Source organism: Trifolium pratense, linkage group LG1 (assembly GCF_020283565.1).
Source record: "Trifolium pratense cultivar HEN17-A07 linkage group LG1, ARS_RC_1.1, whole genome shotgun sequence".
Lineage (NCBI taxonomy): Eukaryota > Viridiplantae > Streptophyta > Magnoliopsida > Fabales > Fabaceae > Trifolium > Trifolium pratense.
In genome coordinates, this window is record NC_060059.1 from 26,722,510 (window position 1) to 26,742,059 (window position 19,550).

General features: G+C 31.5%; 2 protein-coding genes across 2 annotated transcripts; both read right to left on the bottom strand.

Annotated features, from left to right (window-relative positions):
• Positions 1-61: 61 nt before the first annotated feature.
• LOC123902250 lies at positions 62-8,070 on the bottom strand. Its single transcript, XM_045951920.1, has 7 exons — positions 7,929-8,070; positions 7,051-7,100; positions 5,694-5,799; positions 2,849-3,028; positions 884-1,372; positions 599-673; positions 62-257 (listed from the first exon to the last, which is right to left on the bottom strand). The coding sequence occupies exons 2-7, from the start codon at positions 7,096-7,098 to the stop codon at positions 253-255; spliced, it is 903 nt and encodes a 300-aa protein (XP_045807876.1). The 5' UTR covers positions 7,099-7,100; positions 7,929-8,070; the 3' UTR covers positions 62-252.
• Positions 8,071-12,170: 4,100 nt separating this feature from the next.
• Positions 12,171-13,688, bottom strand: LOC123891343 (alkane hydroxylase MAH1-like). Its single transcript, XM_045941196.1, has one exon. It carries the CDS (start codon positions 13,686-13,688, stop codon positions 12,171-12,173), a length of 1,518 nt encoding a protein of 505 aa, XP_045797152.1.
• Positions 13,689-19,550: the final 5,862 nt, after the last annotated feature.

The following is a 19,550-nucleotide window of genomic DNA, read 5'->3' on the forward strand; positions in this document are numbered from 1 at the left end:
TAAACAAAGTAGAAAAAACCACTATGCAAAGCTATGTATGTACCCAAACGGACACAGGACGAAAAACAACCCAAAATAAGAGAGGAATTCATTATTTATTAAGTACATACAAATCCTTTCAAATTTAATTTCCCATCACTGAAGATTGTGGTTAGTGAACTCCTATACAAACGTTCACCGCAGAGTTGGAATTTCATAGTCTGTCAAACTTCTAAACTTCTATTTACAAGCACTTCATTATAGGGATGCTGTTCATCCTGCAAAATAGATAAATATTATTATTAGGTGCATGACCAAAATGATTTCATGTTTTTTTTTTTTTGACACAAATGATTTCATGTTTTGTATCTCTATACAATGGGAAAACAACAAAGGTTTGATGCAGGTTTTTTGGCCTTAAAACAAGTTGTGCTGTATTATTTAGGCCAGTTTTAATAGTAGCACGATCGCTGATGACTAAGCATTGATTATCCTATTGTTCATTCCCAGAGTCATCATAAATTGTCAAAGATTAGATAATATTAATGTCAACATAGCAGCACTGAAATAATAGATGGCCTCTCTCAAGGTTGGACACAAAAGAGGGTAGTGGTCTTACTCTGGTCTCCATTTTGAAGGAAGTTCTCATTAGTAGTACCCAGGTAGGGACACCTTGGATAGCTCTCCATTATATCTGACAAGAAAGAGACCAATCTGTTAGTGCTAAGATACTTCCATAGGTGATGTATACAATTAAGAGCCTGGTTGAAAGATCAAACACAAGCATAAACTGATTAACAATTTACTTATCAGGAAATACACTAATTCATGAAAGCAGAAAAGCAGGTAAGCACAAAGAAACAGAAGCAGTGATGACTCATTATGAATAAGAAAGAAAACATACCAGAACTCTGAGAAAAATCAGCAGTCAGATCTGAAAGGCTGAGGTTTCTAGAGATCTGCCCCAAAACTCCGAAGGAAGAAATGTCTGGGTCCAGGAGTGCTCCATTCATTGAATGGGAGTTTGAGTCAACACTATTGAATGATGTAACTGCTGCATCGCCAATAGTTGGGCATGCTTCCAAGACAGTGCCGTCAGGACCAAAAATGTAAGGGGGACTACCTGAATATCCAGGCTCTGATTTTATCATCCCCCCGTTAATTCCTTGTATCAAACCCAAGCTTGAGTTTTGAGATGAAAGCATGCTTTGTGGACTGCTAATTCTATTACCACGAGCAGACATCTCAGTCAAATTGCGTATACTTGTGTTCAGAGATGACCCACCATTATTAAACACATCATGTAGGGTGGAATCAAGTGCATGTCGCATATTCTCTGGCTTCACAGCTGCACTGGCTTGCTCAGCACCATAGCAAGATGGATTCTGGGGTACTGTTAAAAAAGACAGACAAGTGTTGGAAAATTGCAAAACATAATTCAAGTCAAACAATGATACAGGCTTGTAGTAACAAAATAAGCATCTGGATTCCACACACTGTTTAATTATTTAACCATTTTTCAGCTTATCATTATCTCTGTAGAATAATGCAGGTTGTATTTTATGTACCAAAAAAAAAAATGCAGGTTGTATTTTGAGAAAGACAAATTTACCAATGTCCAAAACAAATTATAGTAGTCTCCAAGGTCAGTGTATGTTGAAGTTATGAGATTTTAGATAAAAGGAGTGAAAATAACAGGAACTCTGAATATTATTGATAAGGACTTGATAATAGCTTCACACTCGATTTTTTTTTTTTATATAACCAAGTGATTAAAACTAAATCCCTTGATTATAGAACTGCAATAAACTTTCACAAATTGCACTTAAATGAAATTACAACAATATTGAGCTAGATGTTGTGATTCACTTGAAACAACCAACTTAAGTGTGGAACAGGCAACAAAGTTTTCTAAAACCTGTGTCGGCGACTCAACCTTGACGATGGTCGGGGGACGGGACTACCAATAACAAACAACTTATGTGGGACATGTCATTAATGTCATGACTGGTGCCAACGACTCAACATTGATGTTGGTTGGACGAAGGGACTACAGGAGACTATTGATAGTGTCCTGAGACCAATAATTAGAGAGCATTCCATTAGAGATGAAATTGAGAAAAGGCAGAAAGCAAATTGTGACAAGGGTGACTAGGATAGATGATAAACAACTTGGAAATGACGGCAAGACATGACATATGACCGCATACCTAACATAGATGATACTAACAAACAATCTCAAATAAAAATATGCGCAAAACAGGATCAGAAAGAAATGTGCTAACATGACATAGTGAAGCACTACAAAAGACACAATAAATGATCAGTGTTCCAATACAAGCAGAACGGACGAAAAATGTGACTAAAAACCTAAAATATTGAAGCAACAGACACTGGAATCCAATCAGTGACAAAAGACCAAACACTGCAGAAAAGCCACCTGGACGCATTCACACTGATAAAAAAAACCATTGAAACAGCAAAGAAACCACCAGAACACATCCGAAAGGTGGGGCCCATGGACTGGAAGTGGTCACAACGGAATAATGACGGAATGGTGAGTCTAAAGGAACAAACGGCGGCCTCTTCAGAGGTCTGGAGGGTGATGTGTAGCATTCATGCATCGGCAGGACTGACAACAGCAGAAATGTAAGTGACAGCGCGTGAGAAAGTGAAATCTAACTATCTCCAATTCTATGCAATCAATGTACTAGGGACGGGGAGGGTCAGCTGAGTGTATTAGAAGCAAAATCTAAAACCTAATAGAGTGAGACCACTGAAATAACTTTTAAGAGACTGGAAAACAGAAATAATTAAAGTTCACTGCAACGGGATGAAAACAATGCACATGGAAATAATATAGACTTACATGGAGGAATATGTGAACCGTTAGAGGTAGGTATTGAACCAACTGCAGTTGATTGTAGCTGACTTAATTCAGCTTGTTCCTTCAGCAACCTGTTGAACTCTGTTATTTGCTCCTTCAGCAGCAACCTCAAATAATATGCTTTGAAAAATTCTTGATTTTCTTCTTCGAGCTTTTGCCAAACTGAAACATCAATACACATGCACACATTAGAAAGGAAAAACTAAATCATGATTGACAGGGTAACTATTTACTTTTATTAGAAGTTTTAGGAGTTTAAATAAAGAGAGAAAAGAAGGAATAGATTTTCAATAGTAATTATGGTTTGACATGACTGGTGATAATTTGAAACAGAAAAAAACTAAGCACTAACCCCTACATATATTGATACAAGACTCTACATACTAATTTAATAGGGAAGCAAATAATAATAATAATAATAATAATAATAATAATAATAATAATAATAATAATAATAATAATAATAATAATAATAATAATAATAATAAAGTGCGGAAACTAATCTTACGAGATAATCTAATACACTGAGATAATATCAGGATATCATAACATACTTTCACATCTTCTAAAACTTGACTCCAATATCCAATTTCAAGCACTAGACTTTCAACAGAAACTAAAAATCAAAACCAAACCTTAATTCGAATAAGAACATATCTCCAAGGGAGGTTTGGAAGCTAGAACATAACTTGACATGACTTAGAAAGTACCAAAACTGTGTTGGCTTTCATAATATTGTCATGGAATGGAAGAAATACAGAGCCCATGCATGAAAATTCTAATTTCAGCAGCAGCTATCAACAAGTATGACATGTATTTTATATATTGTTTCTTAATCATTAGTTACTTAACACAGATGTGAAAATATGCAAATATGAACCACAGTTTACATGGTGAAAGACTCTACAAGTTTCTTTTGTCTCTACCATTCAGTTTTTTAAATCAATGATAAATTTAGATAAAGAAAATATGACATGATTAATATTTGTAAGACCATGGCTTCTTCAACAAAAAAAAATAAAAAAATTGTAAGACCACTATCAGAATTTCAATGTTTTTCATTTCCAATAATTCACATGAATAAGTTTAGAATTTACAAAGTTAAGAGTAACAAGGACCACATGTGATACTATGATGAAGTTAGATTGACTGCCTCATTCTTTAACTCCACTAGAAATTTATAAAGGCTTCCTACAGCAGTCTATGGACAAAGTACCAAGCAACAAATACTATTGTGTATACAACTAAGAAATGCATGTTAGGATAAGTAAACTTTAATTCACAATCAAACAAACATTTTAATTGCAGGAAGCACATATATCACAGGACACTATTACAAACTGGCAAAAATAAGTAGATAATTTTCAAACCTATAGGACATATCACAGTTATAATATAACATAGAATATGTATTATAAAACAAATAAAAAACTAATATGTATTATAAAACAAATAAAAAACTAATACGGAATCAAAAAACATTTTTGTAATAAAAAGTGAAAATATATATAAAATAAAAACAAAATACTTATCAAAGTAAATAGGTCCTAATCTTTTAGAATTTCCATTTAGATTGGTATCGTAGTTCCCAATTTGGGACACTCTCTTCCACAAACAAACCCTAGGCTACTGCCTTCCTTGCCACTGTCTCTATTGCTCGTTGTGCATTCATTGAGCTTAGTACCCTCTCCAACCAGAAAATACTGCACTGCAGCCGCTGCTTGTCACTGTCACCTTTCTGGCCGATGACCTAAGCAGAAGTACTGCAGTCTGCTATCTGCCAATGCCAACCAACAGTGACCCAGTCACCACCATAAATTGCTAAGAATGGTTTGGTTTGCAGGGAGGACAATAAAAAATTCTAAGGAATAGGGGGGAACATTATCTTCTCAATGTTAAAGCTGAAGGTGATCTAGGAAAGAAGTTGCTACATTCCTATCACTAGTCTGATGTAAGACTCATACTTTCCAAATTTGACTTCAGCGCAACCATCTTAGACATCCTTCTTGAGGGAAAATGTTGGAACTCACACTTGAGGGTCATAATGTTGGAAATTAAAGTGTGAATGATGAATTTCCATATTGGTTAGGATGAGTTAAGTGATGAAAACGTAAGTGAGAATATCCATATAGCCATTGCCTTGAAGGTGGTCAAAATGTATTTCAAGTTTATTTCTGTGGTTTGTCGCTTAACTTATGATAGATATCTCCCTCCTTTTGGGCTCCCTTTTACTACCCAACCAATAGTTTATGTGAATCATTGTAGACATAATAAATTATATCATTCATCTAAATATTGTACTATTCCAATTTGTGTTGGCGCAGAAGTTCAAGAAATGGTATATAAAATAATTGTAGATACAATTATGAGTACTCAAAGTGTTCATAAAATTTTCAACATAAACTCGTGCCTCGGATAAGCACAACTTGAACAAAACTATTAATATGAAGTGTCTATTCTTCCATGCCTTTTAGTAAATAATCTCTATTAGTATTAAGTGCTAGCCATGTTGCAAAGACTCAAAGACAGAAGACAAAATATTACACAAAAGCAAAGAAAAACGACAACTGGAGGGACAATGAGTAATAATCAAAAACAGAAAACAAAGAACATAAAGCGAAAGCAGTGCAAAAAACAGCAACTCTTAAATATGTCTTATCCCATCTAAGCATCAGAGGATTCCATCATAAATACAACACATCCACAACATATGTAAAGTGATCCTAATACTAAACTTCGCTAATTTGTCAATTGCATAAAGCAGTAAAGCAGAGGGGCAATAAAAGAAAAATGAAAAAAAAAACATAATACTGAAAAAAGTTACTACCAAGTTCGGTAAAACCAGGCTCAATTTTTGCTTGAGCTAGTAGTGTTTCGACAACTTCTTTTGGGTTCATATATAGTTGCAGACATCGTTCTATGAGATTTTGTACCTGGAATGAGCCAAATAAACAACATGGCCAAAGTTAGTAGAAATGATAGCAGAGTGAATGGTAAAGGAGATTATAGGAAGAGTGAGTCAAAGGGGAAAGATTAAAATAGAGCATCAAAAGGATTGTTCAGTAGTTATAATATCAATTACAAATTATATGCTGTAAAATCAAAGTAGACAGTGGTAGTCCTTAGATATAAAACTTATTATACAGATATTGTAAAACAATATTAGTATCAGTAACATATTATGTATTTGCGGGAACCTTTCCTAGTTGTCCTTAAATGTTAATTCTATTTCCTAACCTTTAGGGATTGGCTAGGTTTTCCTCATGTATATATATTGTATCCTGATCTCCCTTTGATAAATTAATATAAGAAATACAATATTATTCAGTCTTAAGTTACTATCAAGAACTAGGTTCCGAAAAGTCGAAAACCCTAGTTTCAAGGTTTAGCCGCCAACAAAGGTACTCTCCTAGTTTCAGTTTTAATGTCAGGTGTAAAAGAGGACATCGCTGGTAATCGTTCTCATCTCTAGTTTGTCACCTCCTAAAACACCTCACCAAATTACCCTTGTTAAACTAGTACTGGTCAAGAAATAGAGTAATTGAGTATGAGTCGAAGTTATGGTAAAGTTTAAAAGCTCTGAAGTTTTCCAATCCCAAGGAACTTCCGACTAGGGTTTTTAAGAACATAAAATTCTCTCCATTTTACCTTCATCACTGCCATAAAAAGTCGTTGTATATATATTGTATGTCATTAAGGTTCTTCCTCAAGTATGAATTCAAGAAATGATTTCATGTTCTCCTTTTCCCCATTAAAATAAAATAGTACAAAAATAAAAAGCTATGCAATAAAGTAAGGAAGCACTATCTTCAATGAAGAAAATGACGTAGAAATGGGAAATGGATTCTGTGCAGTTGATTTTTCTATGCAGTCACTTTTTAGCCGTCCGATCGTGATCGGACAGTTTAAACAAATGCAGTCAATTAATAAAAATTTTAAATCATGACCGTCCGATCTTGATCGGACGGCTATAAATAGAGTGAATGCACGACTGCACCAACAAACCGACTGCATGTGATGCACCATAAAAGAGCATATATTCATCTGAATTACACCAAGCCTCAAAGAAACAATCTTTTACAAATAAAATTGTATATTCAAGCAGTCATTTTCATTTATGAAATCAAAAAGTGGAATGAGAAGGAAAAAAAAAGTGCACAAGGTGAGGCGGAAGATCAACTTACCAGCTGGATATCTTCCCGAGAAACCCGTCTCACAGGTCCACTTGACATGGCTGAAGTTCCCAAATGCATTTGACATGAAAAACATACTGAATAATTAGAAACAGTTTACTGATGGTTTCAAGGCATTAAAACTGAAATTAACAAGACAGAAAAATTCAATTTTACTACCCACCCACCATGAGAATTAAGTAAATTGTAAACCACTGTTTAATCCTCCGAGGAATACCAGTATTAACACTTTGATACCAAGAGAAATTTGACATCAAATTACACACTCAATCATGAAAAATCACCTTTTTTTTGTGCAATTCTACCATCTTTCTTGAATGCCAGTTTGGATTAGCTTATTTTCAGCTTATGAAAAATAGCTTATGAAAATAAATAAACTTTTATGTTAATTCATAAATTCTCACTAGCAAATATTGTATCTTCATAAGTTGTTTTTCATAAACTACCTAGACAAACTTATTTATTTGCATAAGTTGCTTCGAATAAGCTCAAAAAGCTTAATTCAAAAACTTATGATCTCACCAGCTACACATTTTAACCCTATTTTAATTAATTAATCTCAAAAGCTTAATTCAAATTAACACAAGAAATTAAACCATAATTTGAGAAATTTGAGAAACATAAATAACAACACGACAAGTTCAAGTTCAATAAGACCAATAGAACGCAAAAAAAAAATGAAAAGAATTAAAAATTAGCAGAATTAAGAAAAACAAGTTGAATAAGCGTAGAGAAATTGAGGAACGCGATAAGAAGCTATAAACAAAGAAATAGCGATCGAAAGCGATTAATTGATTTGTGAGGTTGTGTTCTGAATATGGAAAATAAAAAGGGAATTAGAGAAAGAGATTGAAGAAGCACGCACGCACCTGAAAGGATTGGAAGGTTTGAGAGAGAGGTACTTCGGAAGGAAGATAAAAGGCGGAGTTTGGGGGTGACGGAAATGTTGTAAAAAGCTTCCTCTGATCACCTTTTGCCAACAATACAATAATAATAATACTCATTCCGGTTATTATACCAAAAAACCAAATTCATTTTATAAAATAAAAAAATAAAAAAATAAAAAAACATTTATATAAATTAAATAAAGGGTTAAATAAGTAAATGGTCCTATAGCTTTTCATAATTTCATTTTTAATCCATAAAAAAAAATAAAAAAATTTGCACTATTTGGTCCTAAAAAAATTTCTATTACAACTTTTGGTCCATACTTTTCATTCAACTCGTGCATACTTTCTATCACAACTTTTGGTCCATACTTTTTATTCAACTCAAGCATATTATTTGAAATTTGAAATTTTTTTTGCGGTCATGTTTAGTACATTAGACCATCCACAATGGAGCACTCCAACTTTGAGGGAATGGATTTTCTCAAGTGTAATTTACACTTGAGAGAATAAAGTGTGGTTTGTTATCATTGATCAAGAGAGGGAAACATATAAAAATTTAGAGAAAATAAATTTAGATGGTGTTAGATTACACTTTATTCTCTCAAGTGTAAATCACACTCGAGAGAATCCATTTCCCAACTTTGAGTACTTAAATGGGTCCCACATTGACACATCACTAATTTATTATTTTTTAATAATAGTACATAATAGGTACTTAACCCCTCCAATGGAGCACTTCTTAAAAAGTTCTAAAATGGGTCCCATCAATAATTCTACATCATTACAATAACTTATTATTTAATTATATATTTTATAATATAAATTGATTGAATGATAAAATTACAAAATTAGTATGTACTATTTTTTTTTATAATTTGAAAAATAATTAAAATTCAAAATTTAATTTAAAATAATATTGCCAAATTTTAAGAATTAGATAATTAAAAAATAATTTAAAATAACATTACATAATTTTAAAAACAATTAATTTTGTTGATCATCATGCCCAAAACGTTGCCAAATATGCTTGACAAGATCATGTTGAAGTTGAAGATGAGTTCGCCTATCTTGAATTTGTGTTCTTCTTGACAAGTGTAGCCCATTATGGATAAATATCATCGGCTAAATAATACCCCATATTATATTAGGTTCTATTTACCGAATATTGCACCAACGTCTATATGGTTGGCATTACATTTTTTTAGAGGCATGCCAATTCAAAAATTATGCTTTTGTGATGTACAAAAATAAAATTGTGTTTTTGTACCATTAATTCAAATTGAATAAAGAAAATAAAGTGGGCTCATGAAAATACTATTTTAATGAAAAATAAGGTGGGTCCAAGAGGAGATAGAGGGTTCTTATTTTAGAAGTAGTACCTAATAGGTACTCAAATGGGTGGTACTCCAATGGTAGTACCTAATAAGTACCTAATAGGTACTACACCATTGGAGATGGTCTTATATGTATATCTCTTGCAAAAGTTTAAATTTTTTTAACAAAAGATGAATTAAATATGATTTTTTTTTTATTTTTTCACATAAAAATTCATAAATAATTCATCTTATGTTAAAAAATTATAAATTTTTATTGGAGATATTCTCATAATATTATAAACATAATATAAAAAACTAAAAATTTCACATTTTTTATCAAACTCTTGTGTCCATTTTTGTATTCATGTTTATAATATTACAAGAACATCTCTCATGTTGTCAAAAAAAAAAATCTCTTGTAAAAATTTATAATTTTTTAACATAAGATGAATTATTTATGAATTTTTATGTGTAAAAAATTAAAAAATTCATTTTTAATTCATCTTTTATTAAAAATTTAAACTTTTGCAAGAAAGATTCCTATAATGTACTCCCTCCGTCCCAAAATATAAGCAAAAAATGGTCAACTAAAGTGGATGTATTTGGTTAAAAATTTAGTCAAAATACATTCACTTCGGTTGACCACTTTTTGCTTATATTTTGGGACTACTAAACATGACCGCGAAAAAAATTCAAATGATATGCACTAGTAGACTCAAAAGTAGGGACCAAAAATAATGATAAAATACTTTAGGGACCAAAAGCTACTGCAAACTTTTATAGGACTAAAAACTAAATTTGAGATATTTATAGAGACCAAGAACATAGTTAACCCTTCATATAATAATCTAGGATAAATATATTTTCGGTACACGTAAATATTCAAAGTTTTGGTTTTAGTCCCCAAAAAAATTTCTTCCAATATTAGTCTCTCAAAAAATTTCAGTTTTCAAAAAATGGTCTTTGCTGTTAAGTTTGGTTAACGAAAGTTGTCATGGCACTAAGGACCATTTTTGGAAATTGAAAATTTTTGGGAACTAAAAAGGAAACTTTGAATATTTTTAGGGACCAAAAACATATTTATCCCAAATATTTATGATAATTTACTTTTAATTTCAAAAATGTTGCAAAAACATAGAAAAAATTTAAACAAAATATTTATGATTAATAAATGAAAACAAAATATTTACGATTAATTTATCTAAATTCTATAAAATATCCAACTATAAAAAATTCGAGTTTTGCTATATTAGGAGAATGTTATTTTTTTTTTCACTACAAGTATCCGGCTCATTGGATCGCTTAATCTCGTTCGATGGTTAGTTCTAACATCAAGTGGTTCCACCAAATCCAACGCCAATCATCATTGGACCAACAAATAAATCTCTATTTAAGTTGGAATAGTATTAATCCTTCCTGTTTTTTTATTTGCTCATTCTTTTTCCAAAAATTTCTATTTTAAACCGTCAAACATAGTTACCTAAGGGTGTGTTTGATCTGCTCAAGAATAAAAGACTTGACATGAGTTGTACTATGTTTGATTTTAAAACTATTTCTAATACCGGATAAATTGGAGGCTAAGGGACAACACAAAAATTATTCCCAGTACTACACGTGGCAAACATGCAATATCGAAGATGGTTATTCGATTTTCACATTTCTCCTATAAATAGAAAAACATATGCACACTAACACACAAAACGTACAAGAATACACTTCTTCCATGACTTGTGACTCTCGACTGATATATGAAACCCAATTTACATTAATGCGATTTACTTTTTCTTAGCAGTTTACAAATTCATAGCATTGAGAAAAAATTAACCCAAGAAACCAAACTTACAAATTTGGCCAATCATAAACTTATTAACTGAATAATTCAATCAGAATCTAATTCAAGTGCTGGTCATTGAATTTATATTATGTTGGAATGAAATATTCACACGGTCAAGTTGTCAACAAACCAAAACCATAATAGAAATAAAAAAAAAAAAAGAAGAAAAGTGTGTAACAGGGAAAAAAAATATGCAGGCAATTACTTGGCATAGTCCTCTGCATCAAGAGATGAAGCGGAACCTAAATACAAAACTGCACCAGTGTGTTGTTCTTTCTGGACTTGGTATGTTTTTCTAAGTCCTATCTTCCTTTAATGCGTATGCATCATCTTCAATTCATATAATTGGCTAATTATGAATTGAACTTTAATGTCAACAGTTCCCATGACAAATTGTGACACTCTGGTTGAATCACCGCAAGCATATTTCATGCCTGCATTAGTTTACTACATTGAATTAGCTCATAATAGGAATTGGACCAATCTTTGGCATTCTACTCTTGTTGACTTGTTGCTCAAGCTTTCAGTAATGATTCTTTAGTGCCTTGGGAGTTAAACAATAGATGGCTGAATTGTACTAGAAACGCTAGAAATATGAATTTTGTGGTGTCTCGTGTTTTATAGGGAGCGAAACCAATGCGCAGATAGGCTGACTAACAATGGTTTAGGCTTGGATAGCTTTACTTTTTGGAATGAGCTTCCCCCTCAAATTTCTTCTTTTTTTTGTTGACAATAGATTGGGTAAGCCTAGTTTTAGGTTTGTCCACATGTAAGGAGGTTCTTGGCCTAGTCCCCCTCATATTTTTTTTTGTATATCTCTAGTCTCTCATGGTTATATATATTTTGAGGCAGTAGTTCTTTGCTACTTACTACATTGAAACATACTTTTTAAAATAGAGTTTCCATAATCTAAAGTAATTTACTATTGAAACTGTGAAACATATATGATATAACAATAGGTCACAAAAGCATAATAATAAACATTACATTATTTAATGAAGACAAAAAAAACAGTGATGAATAAAGATAAGGGACACAAGATATATAACCAATCACTTGGAGAAACTTCTGTCAAATGCATCTTTTAGTGGGTTTGACCTTCAAGCCATGTTTCATGCGAAGAACAATCGAAAGCTTTGGAGTTACGGGGTGACCTTCAACCACTTGTATGTGAAACTTCGATAATATACTAGCTGCAACCATCTTCATTTGAAAGAAGCTAATATCTTTACCTAAACAACTTCGAGGACCTGTATTGAAAGCTATGAACTTGTAAGATGGTACATGTATAATGTGTCTTGTCTCTGATACCCATCTCTCAGGCTTAAATTTCATGCAGTCTTCTCCCCATATTTGTTCCATCCTTCCCATTTCATACAGAGAGTACATTACCTTTGTATTTTGACTAACGCGGTCTCCGCTAGGTAGTATATCAGATTTGATCGCGCACATATGCTCAAAAGGTATAGGAGGATAAAGCCTCAAGGCTTCACATATAGCTCCATGGAGATAAACTAGCTTATCAAGGTCTTCCACCCTTGATATACTCCAATTCTCATTTTGAGTGATACAATTATCTTTAATCTCTTGAATAATTTTGGCTTCTACAATAGGATGAGTTGAAACAAGCCAGAAAAACCAACTGAGACCTGAACTTATTGTGCCATTTCCTGCTATCAGGAGATTAAGTATAATGTCTCTAAGATACTTCTCACCCATTTTCCCCTCTCCATATCCTTCTTTCTGAAGTGCTTTTACCAAATCAAAATAACATTCATCAATTTTTTCACTGCACTTGCTTTGCTCTTGTTTGGAAAATGTTATACTTTCATACAAGAATCTGTCAAGATTTTCTCCGGCTATCTTTAACTTCTTTTCTTGACCAACATGGATCCATTTCTGCAGCCTCGATAGAAAACTTGGAATGAAGTGTCTGTAGAATATTACTTCCTCTATCACAGGAAGTGATTTTTGATAAGCAATTTCTCTAAGCTCACCAAACTTGTTCGGAAGAGTGTTAGGATCAAATCCAAACACAATGGTGCAGTTAGTGTCAAAAGTGAACCTATTCAAGGCATCTTGCAAGTCCACATGAACACCTTCTTCACATACATCTTTAAGAAATGGTAGTAAGCAATTCTCAACTTTTTTCTGAATGATTTGACTCAACATTTTCTTGAAGCTCTTCCCTTTGAGAATTAAATGGTACATTGTCCTCTTCTGTTTCCAATCATGGGAATCAGAATTTATAATACCATCTCCAAAAAAATCAAATATTTCTTGGAAGTTTGATCCTTTCCCGTAGTTACCGAAATTCTTACTGGAGATGTGGTCGACGTTGGTTGGATCAGTGGTAATTATAAAGCTTGTGTTTGTGAACCAGGGCCCTTGAAATCGAAAGGTTCCTCCATGACGCTTAAGAACTAAGGTTGCAAAATCATTAAAATCGGACACATGACGCACAAACGTCGGTACCATACCTATTACTGGCCAATTCGGAACAATTTCATCTCTATTGCATCTCCAGTAGTGGATGTATATGAAGAAGAGGATGAAGATGGCTATAAATCCTACAATAATCATGCACATTTTGGATTTTTTTAAAGAATAATTCGAATTTGCTTGTCTATGATATATTCATGCATGTACATGTGGGGTAGTAAGAGGGTCTTATATTATAGTACATACATAGCTTTTAGTGCATGTACAGAATTAACCATTTCACCCCTTTAAAGCAAACTTAAATAATTGACATACTTGCTTTAAATTCTCTCCATCCCTATTGTGGATACTGGAGGGAGATTGTTAGGTGCATTATCATTAAGTGAGTGGTTTATGGTTGAATCTAAACAGTCTGGTTGCTAAGACTAATAAAATTGGCTTATACTAACTTATAAGTTAAAAAATATGTTTAATTTCTACCAAAAAAAAGTTTAATTATTTTACTGGCTTATAAGTTTGTTTTTCAAAAGCTATTTTAAATAGTTTTTGAGCTTATATCTTATCATTTTTCCTTCTTTTTTTTTATCCTTATTAGCTTATCTAAAATTCAATTTTACCCTTTATAATTTATTATGATTTAAATAGGAAAATGCAAAACATTGTCCCAGAGACAATGGCTAAGGAATAGAGACAATGGCTAAGGAATAAAAATAGTACTATAATCTTGAAAGTAGTGCATTTAATACCTTAAAAACAATTTAAAAAAATCGTTTTTATCATTGATTCGGGACACTGTATGACCGTTAAATAAATTAAGTTATATGCTTATTGTGGTATATTCATTGTTTTTTGGGTCAAGTAGCCCGACAGATATAAATTTCACCCTTAAAGTGAATAAGTGGGATGATCGGAGTTTGAACCCCGGCCTCCTACACATATAATGCAATGTCCTTGTCAACTGAGCTAAACTCACGAGACGTGGTATATTCATTACTTGCTGGGGAGAACATATTGATATTGAGTTTGAGATGTATCCATTGTCCAATGCTAAGTTAAATAAATTGTTAACTAAGATATTAGACTCAAGTAGTTAATGAATTTCTTTTAGAAAAAAATATTTGAGAGAACCTGAATTTAATTCATTAAAAATAATTTTTTTAACAGACTTTACTTACCTCACAACTAAACTTGGGCCCGTTTGGTGCACAGGATAAGAGACAGGATAGGATAACTGTATCATATCCTGCCGCAATCCAGTGTTTGGTGATACAGCAGGATATGATAAGTTAATCCTGAAGCTTATGCTATCCTGTCTTTCTAGTTATAATTCTTATCCTGAATTTGAGCTGGGTTACCAGCAGGATAGGATAAGAAGAAAAAAAATTACTGCATTTTTTTTATAAAATATATTTTAAAATACATAAAATAAAATTAATAAAATATAAATAATAAAATAATTAATTTTTAAATATATATGATTTTCTCACAGGGGTAATTTTGTAATTTATATATTCTAAAAAATCAAAATTTTACTAAAATTACAATATTTTAAAGTAAAATGATTATTAAAAAATTGACAAATAGAGATATTAATTTAAATTTTATAAAAAATTAAATATAATTCTTTTGCAATAATAATTTTATTATTTACGTATGAGATATATCATATATTTATTTGGCTTATCTAACATGTATATATTATTGAGTTATTTATTTGATCATGATTCATATAAAAAATTAAACTTGATTATTTTCTCATGATTTTTATTTTAAATTATATAAAGTTATTTGATTACTTATTTATATTTTTTATTTATAAAATTCAAAGTATTACAAAATAATTTTAAAAAAATAACAATTGTTTTACAAGAGTAATTTTGTCAATTAAATATGTTATATATCTTATCATATTATTATGAGCAAGTATGTATTAAAAACAAAATATAATAGTTATCATGTTTGTTATCCTGTGTGCACCAAACATAGGATATGATAACTGAGTATAACTGTTATCCTGCTGTTATCCTATCCTATCCTTATCCTGTTTTATATCCTATCCTGTCACTATGCTATCATGCGCACCAAACGAGCCTTATACTGAGACCTTCTTTCTCTTAAAACAATATTGATTTGTGCACTGTAAAAAAATTGGTGAAGTATTTCACCATAGACTTGGCCCATGATTAAATGCATGGAGAGAACACATCGATATTGAGTTTGAGATGTATCCAATTGTCAAGTTAAATAAATTGTTAACTAAGATATTGGACTCAACTAGCTAATGAATTTTTTTTAGAACAAATTATTTGAGAGAACATGAATTTAATTCTCATTAAAAATAATTATTTTAATAGACTTTACTTACCTCATGACAAAACTCTATATTACTAAGACCTTCTTTCTCTAAAAACAAGAGAGTTAATAAAAAAACTTAAATAGTATAAAAAAAAAAAATATTTATGTTATATAAAAGGCTTTGTTGGTCCCTGGTACCATTAATGATAGTTATGTAGGCAGAGTCCACATTTCAAAATGGGTTAATTTAATGATGATTTTTTTTACTCAATAACAATAATATTCATTCATTCAAATTCATGGGAATACATCAATCGAAATAATTACATATTCAATTTCATTAAGAACTAATAAGGATGAATCTGCAAATAGGCTCACAACATCCGAGTTAATAGCATAAAATAGTCTAATGTCTATGACAAAACCTACAATTGATATGATAAAATTCAAATGTCTGGAATAGCCTTGTAACCGAAATAGCCTATAATTTAATGATGGTTAGGTGGACAAGGATTCACTATGGGTGCATTTGATCTGCTAAAACAAAAATACATCCGCATTTTAACACACAAAACGCATCAGGATAACTTCTCACATGGTTGTAAATCTTGATTAATGTATGAAACTCAATTTATTTTAATGCAATTTTTTATTTCAATTCACATCAATTTAGATTTACTCGAAAAATACACAACATCACAAATTCAAAACCAATCGTATATTAACCGACGAACCCACAAAAAATCTAACACAAGTCCTATATTACTGGTTGGATTCATTATGTTGGAGTGAAAATATACCACTGCCTAGTGAAAATAAACCACTGTAAAAAAATTGGTGCACCAAACGAGACTCCTTGAGTTAGAAATAGTTGGTTGTTATGATTTTATACAACTTTGATGTCAAAGTGAATGTAATGGTAAGAAGAAATAATATAAATCAAATTAATGGTAACAATTCGAATGAGGATGAACAAGAAGTTAACATGTCTCATATCGATGATGAAGTTTCATCCCATGATTTGTCTTCTCCACCACTTCATTCACTAGCCTTCTTCTAATTACCCTATCATGTTTGATCTGCTTCTCTGAAAAAAATAAAAGAAGTGGGATGAGACATAAGCCTAAGCCTAAACCTAAGTGAATCCCTACCTACATCTAGGGTGTTATTAACCTTGGAAAATATATGTCTATCGGTCGATCATTTCACATACATAATTATATTTATTGGTCAATGGCAACATAATTTAAAATGAGCTTAATTAGTTAAATGGTCCCTTAAAAAATTTTAGGTTTCATAATGGTTCCTTAAAAAAAAAAAGGTTTGAATTGATCCCTTATTGATATCACGTTTGCCACATTGGTCCATTCCGTTAATTTATTAACACCAAATATATTAGGTGAACCAACATTACATGTGGTCCACCATAGATCTTAATAAATCATTTAATCTTAACCTTTGATTCTTTTGTCAAAATAGTAACCATTGGATTTTGTATGTCTACCACATCTAGCAATACACCATCAACAACTATTTTTTCTCTCCATTTCTTCATCTTTTTCAATGGACTCACCATTAACACACCATTGAAGCTTCAATGGAGCTTTCACAAAAAAACTCAAATCGGCTTCAAAAATCACAAAAGAATACACAAATTCGTTTGATTTTTAGCACTGGTCATGAATCTATACTTATATTTCACAGTGGAGGCTTATATTTTGAAAATCGAAACAACAAACATAAAAATGACCAAAACATGATTCAATCAAACCCACACAAAAATAACGATTGGAAAAACTTCAGAACATGATATTGAACATAAATCAACCAATACTTACTTGGTTTAAGCTTTATAAGGAAATTGAAGGGACAAATTAAGGAAGAAGGTGATGTTGGAAAATTGAGGAAAAAGATGAATTTTTGGGTTTGTTTGAAGGTTGATTGAAGATTTGAGTATATTTTTTATGATGTTTATGAAAAAGATGAAGAAGAATGGAGGAAGAAGATGAAAAAGAGAGGAAGAAGAAGATGAACAGTTTTTTTTGCACCATTTAATGCTTTTTGTCAAAAACTAACGGAAATGATTAAAATGACTAATGGAGATGTTTTTAAGGGACCAATCCGGACCTTTTTTTCTTTAAGGGACCATTGTAAAACCTAAAATGTCTTTAAGGGACCATTTAACTAATTAAACCTTTAAAATTTATTACACAAATAATTATATATGTTGATTTTACGGCCACCTTGAGGTGAGTAGTCTCAAGGAATATAGCTAGTTGGCTAAATTCCCATTTTTCAGAGTTAGAGTAGGAAAATAGACTTATCTTGTCATCATGTGGGTATTCTATATGAGAATCCCAACCAATATTTGAATTCCTATCTGAGGCAATTTACCGGTAAAAGAAGGTTCATCACTTAATATTTTTTATACTTAGCATTTTCATACTAAGCTATGGCACAAGTCCATTAAACAATTTTATGATAAATTGAATTTACTTATTGTAAAGAGAATTAACATGTACTAAAAAAATAAAAATTGAACAGGACAATTTCAGTTGTACCGGATTTGATAGAAAAATAATTTTTTTGTCCTTCACTAAACCATAACACAACTTTTTGTCCCAAGAACAAGTTGTTTAAAATACCAAAATATAATTTTGTTTATAAAACATCGTATAAGACAAAAAATTATTCAATATATCATAAAAGTTTGTTCTGCCACGTGCTGTGTTATTTTGACTTATGTTGTCCAGTACAATATAGAAACATAGAAACAACAATAGAAACAACTCAAGCCATTTCCCAACACATAGAAACAACTCTCAAGCCATTTCCCAACAACAATCCACATAAGATTAACATCCCAATCTTGTCTTATATCACTACTTAGAGCATCTCCAACCTTCATATATGTATTTTGTGAGTCTCGTGATAGTCACATCACATGAAAATAGTGCAACTCTAAAAAACTCATATTGAATCCCACGAAATATATCATTTAAACAACAATCACATGAAAATAATATTATTTAATCGAGACAACTTTCAAAGCAATTGTATTGTATTTGATTGTGTTAGAAAGTAACGTATCATGCTAAAGCAACTAGCTGCTCTTATGTTAGGATTTAAGAACACGAGGAAGATCCAACCCAAAAGACTATTCCAATAGGTAGAAGAGCCTCATTGTTTAAATATCATATTAAACATTTTAATATACTCAATGTGGGAGTCCTAGCAACTTAGCTCTAGCATTAATTTTTAGAGAGATAAATGGCTAATTAAACCACTACTTAACTTTATGGGTAAATAATTAAAAAATATAAAAAAATATCAAATCAACATATATGTGACAACCGTCTATCCATCAAACCAATTGTTTTGAGGGAGAGAAGATCCCCTCCGGTGGACTTCTCTGTCCAATAAAATCACAACCTCACATTTTATTATCATTGTAATTTTAATTTTTTTTTATTTAAAAAATGAATGGTTGGATTGGACATTGGACCTCCTGCAGTGAAAATTGCACTAGAGAGAATCCAGTCCCATTTTGAGGGCTTTGACAACATTGTCACAACTTGAATTTCATGTGTTGACAAGTTGTCGCAACTTGTGTAGGGTACCATAGAAGATTTAATTAAAATATAATAAGAATTTTAATTTTTAGGAACGAAAATTCTAAATTTCACCTATATTACTTTAAAAAAAAGAAACTCA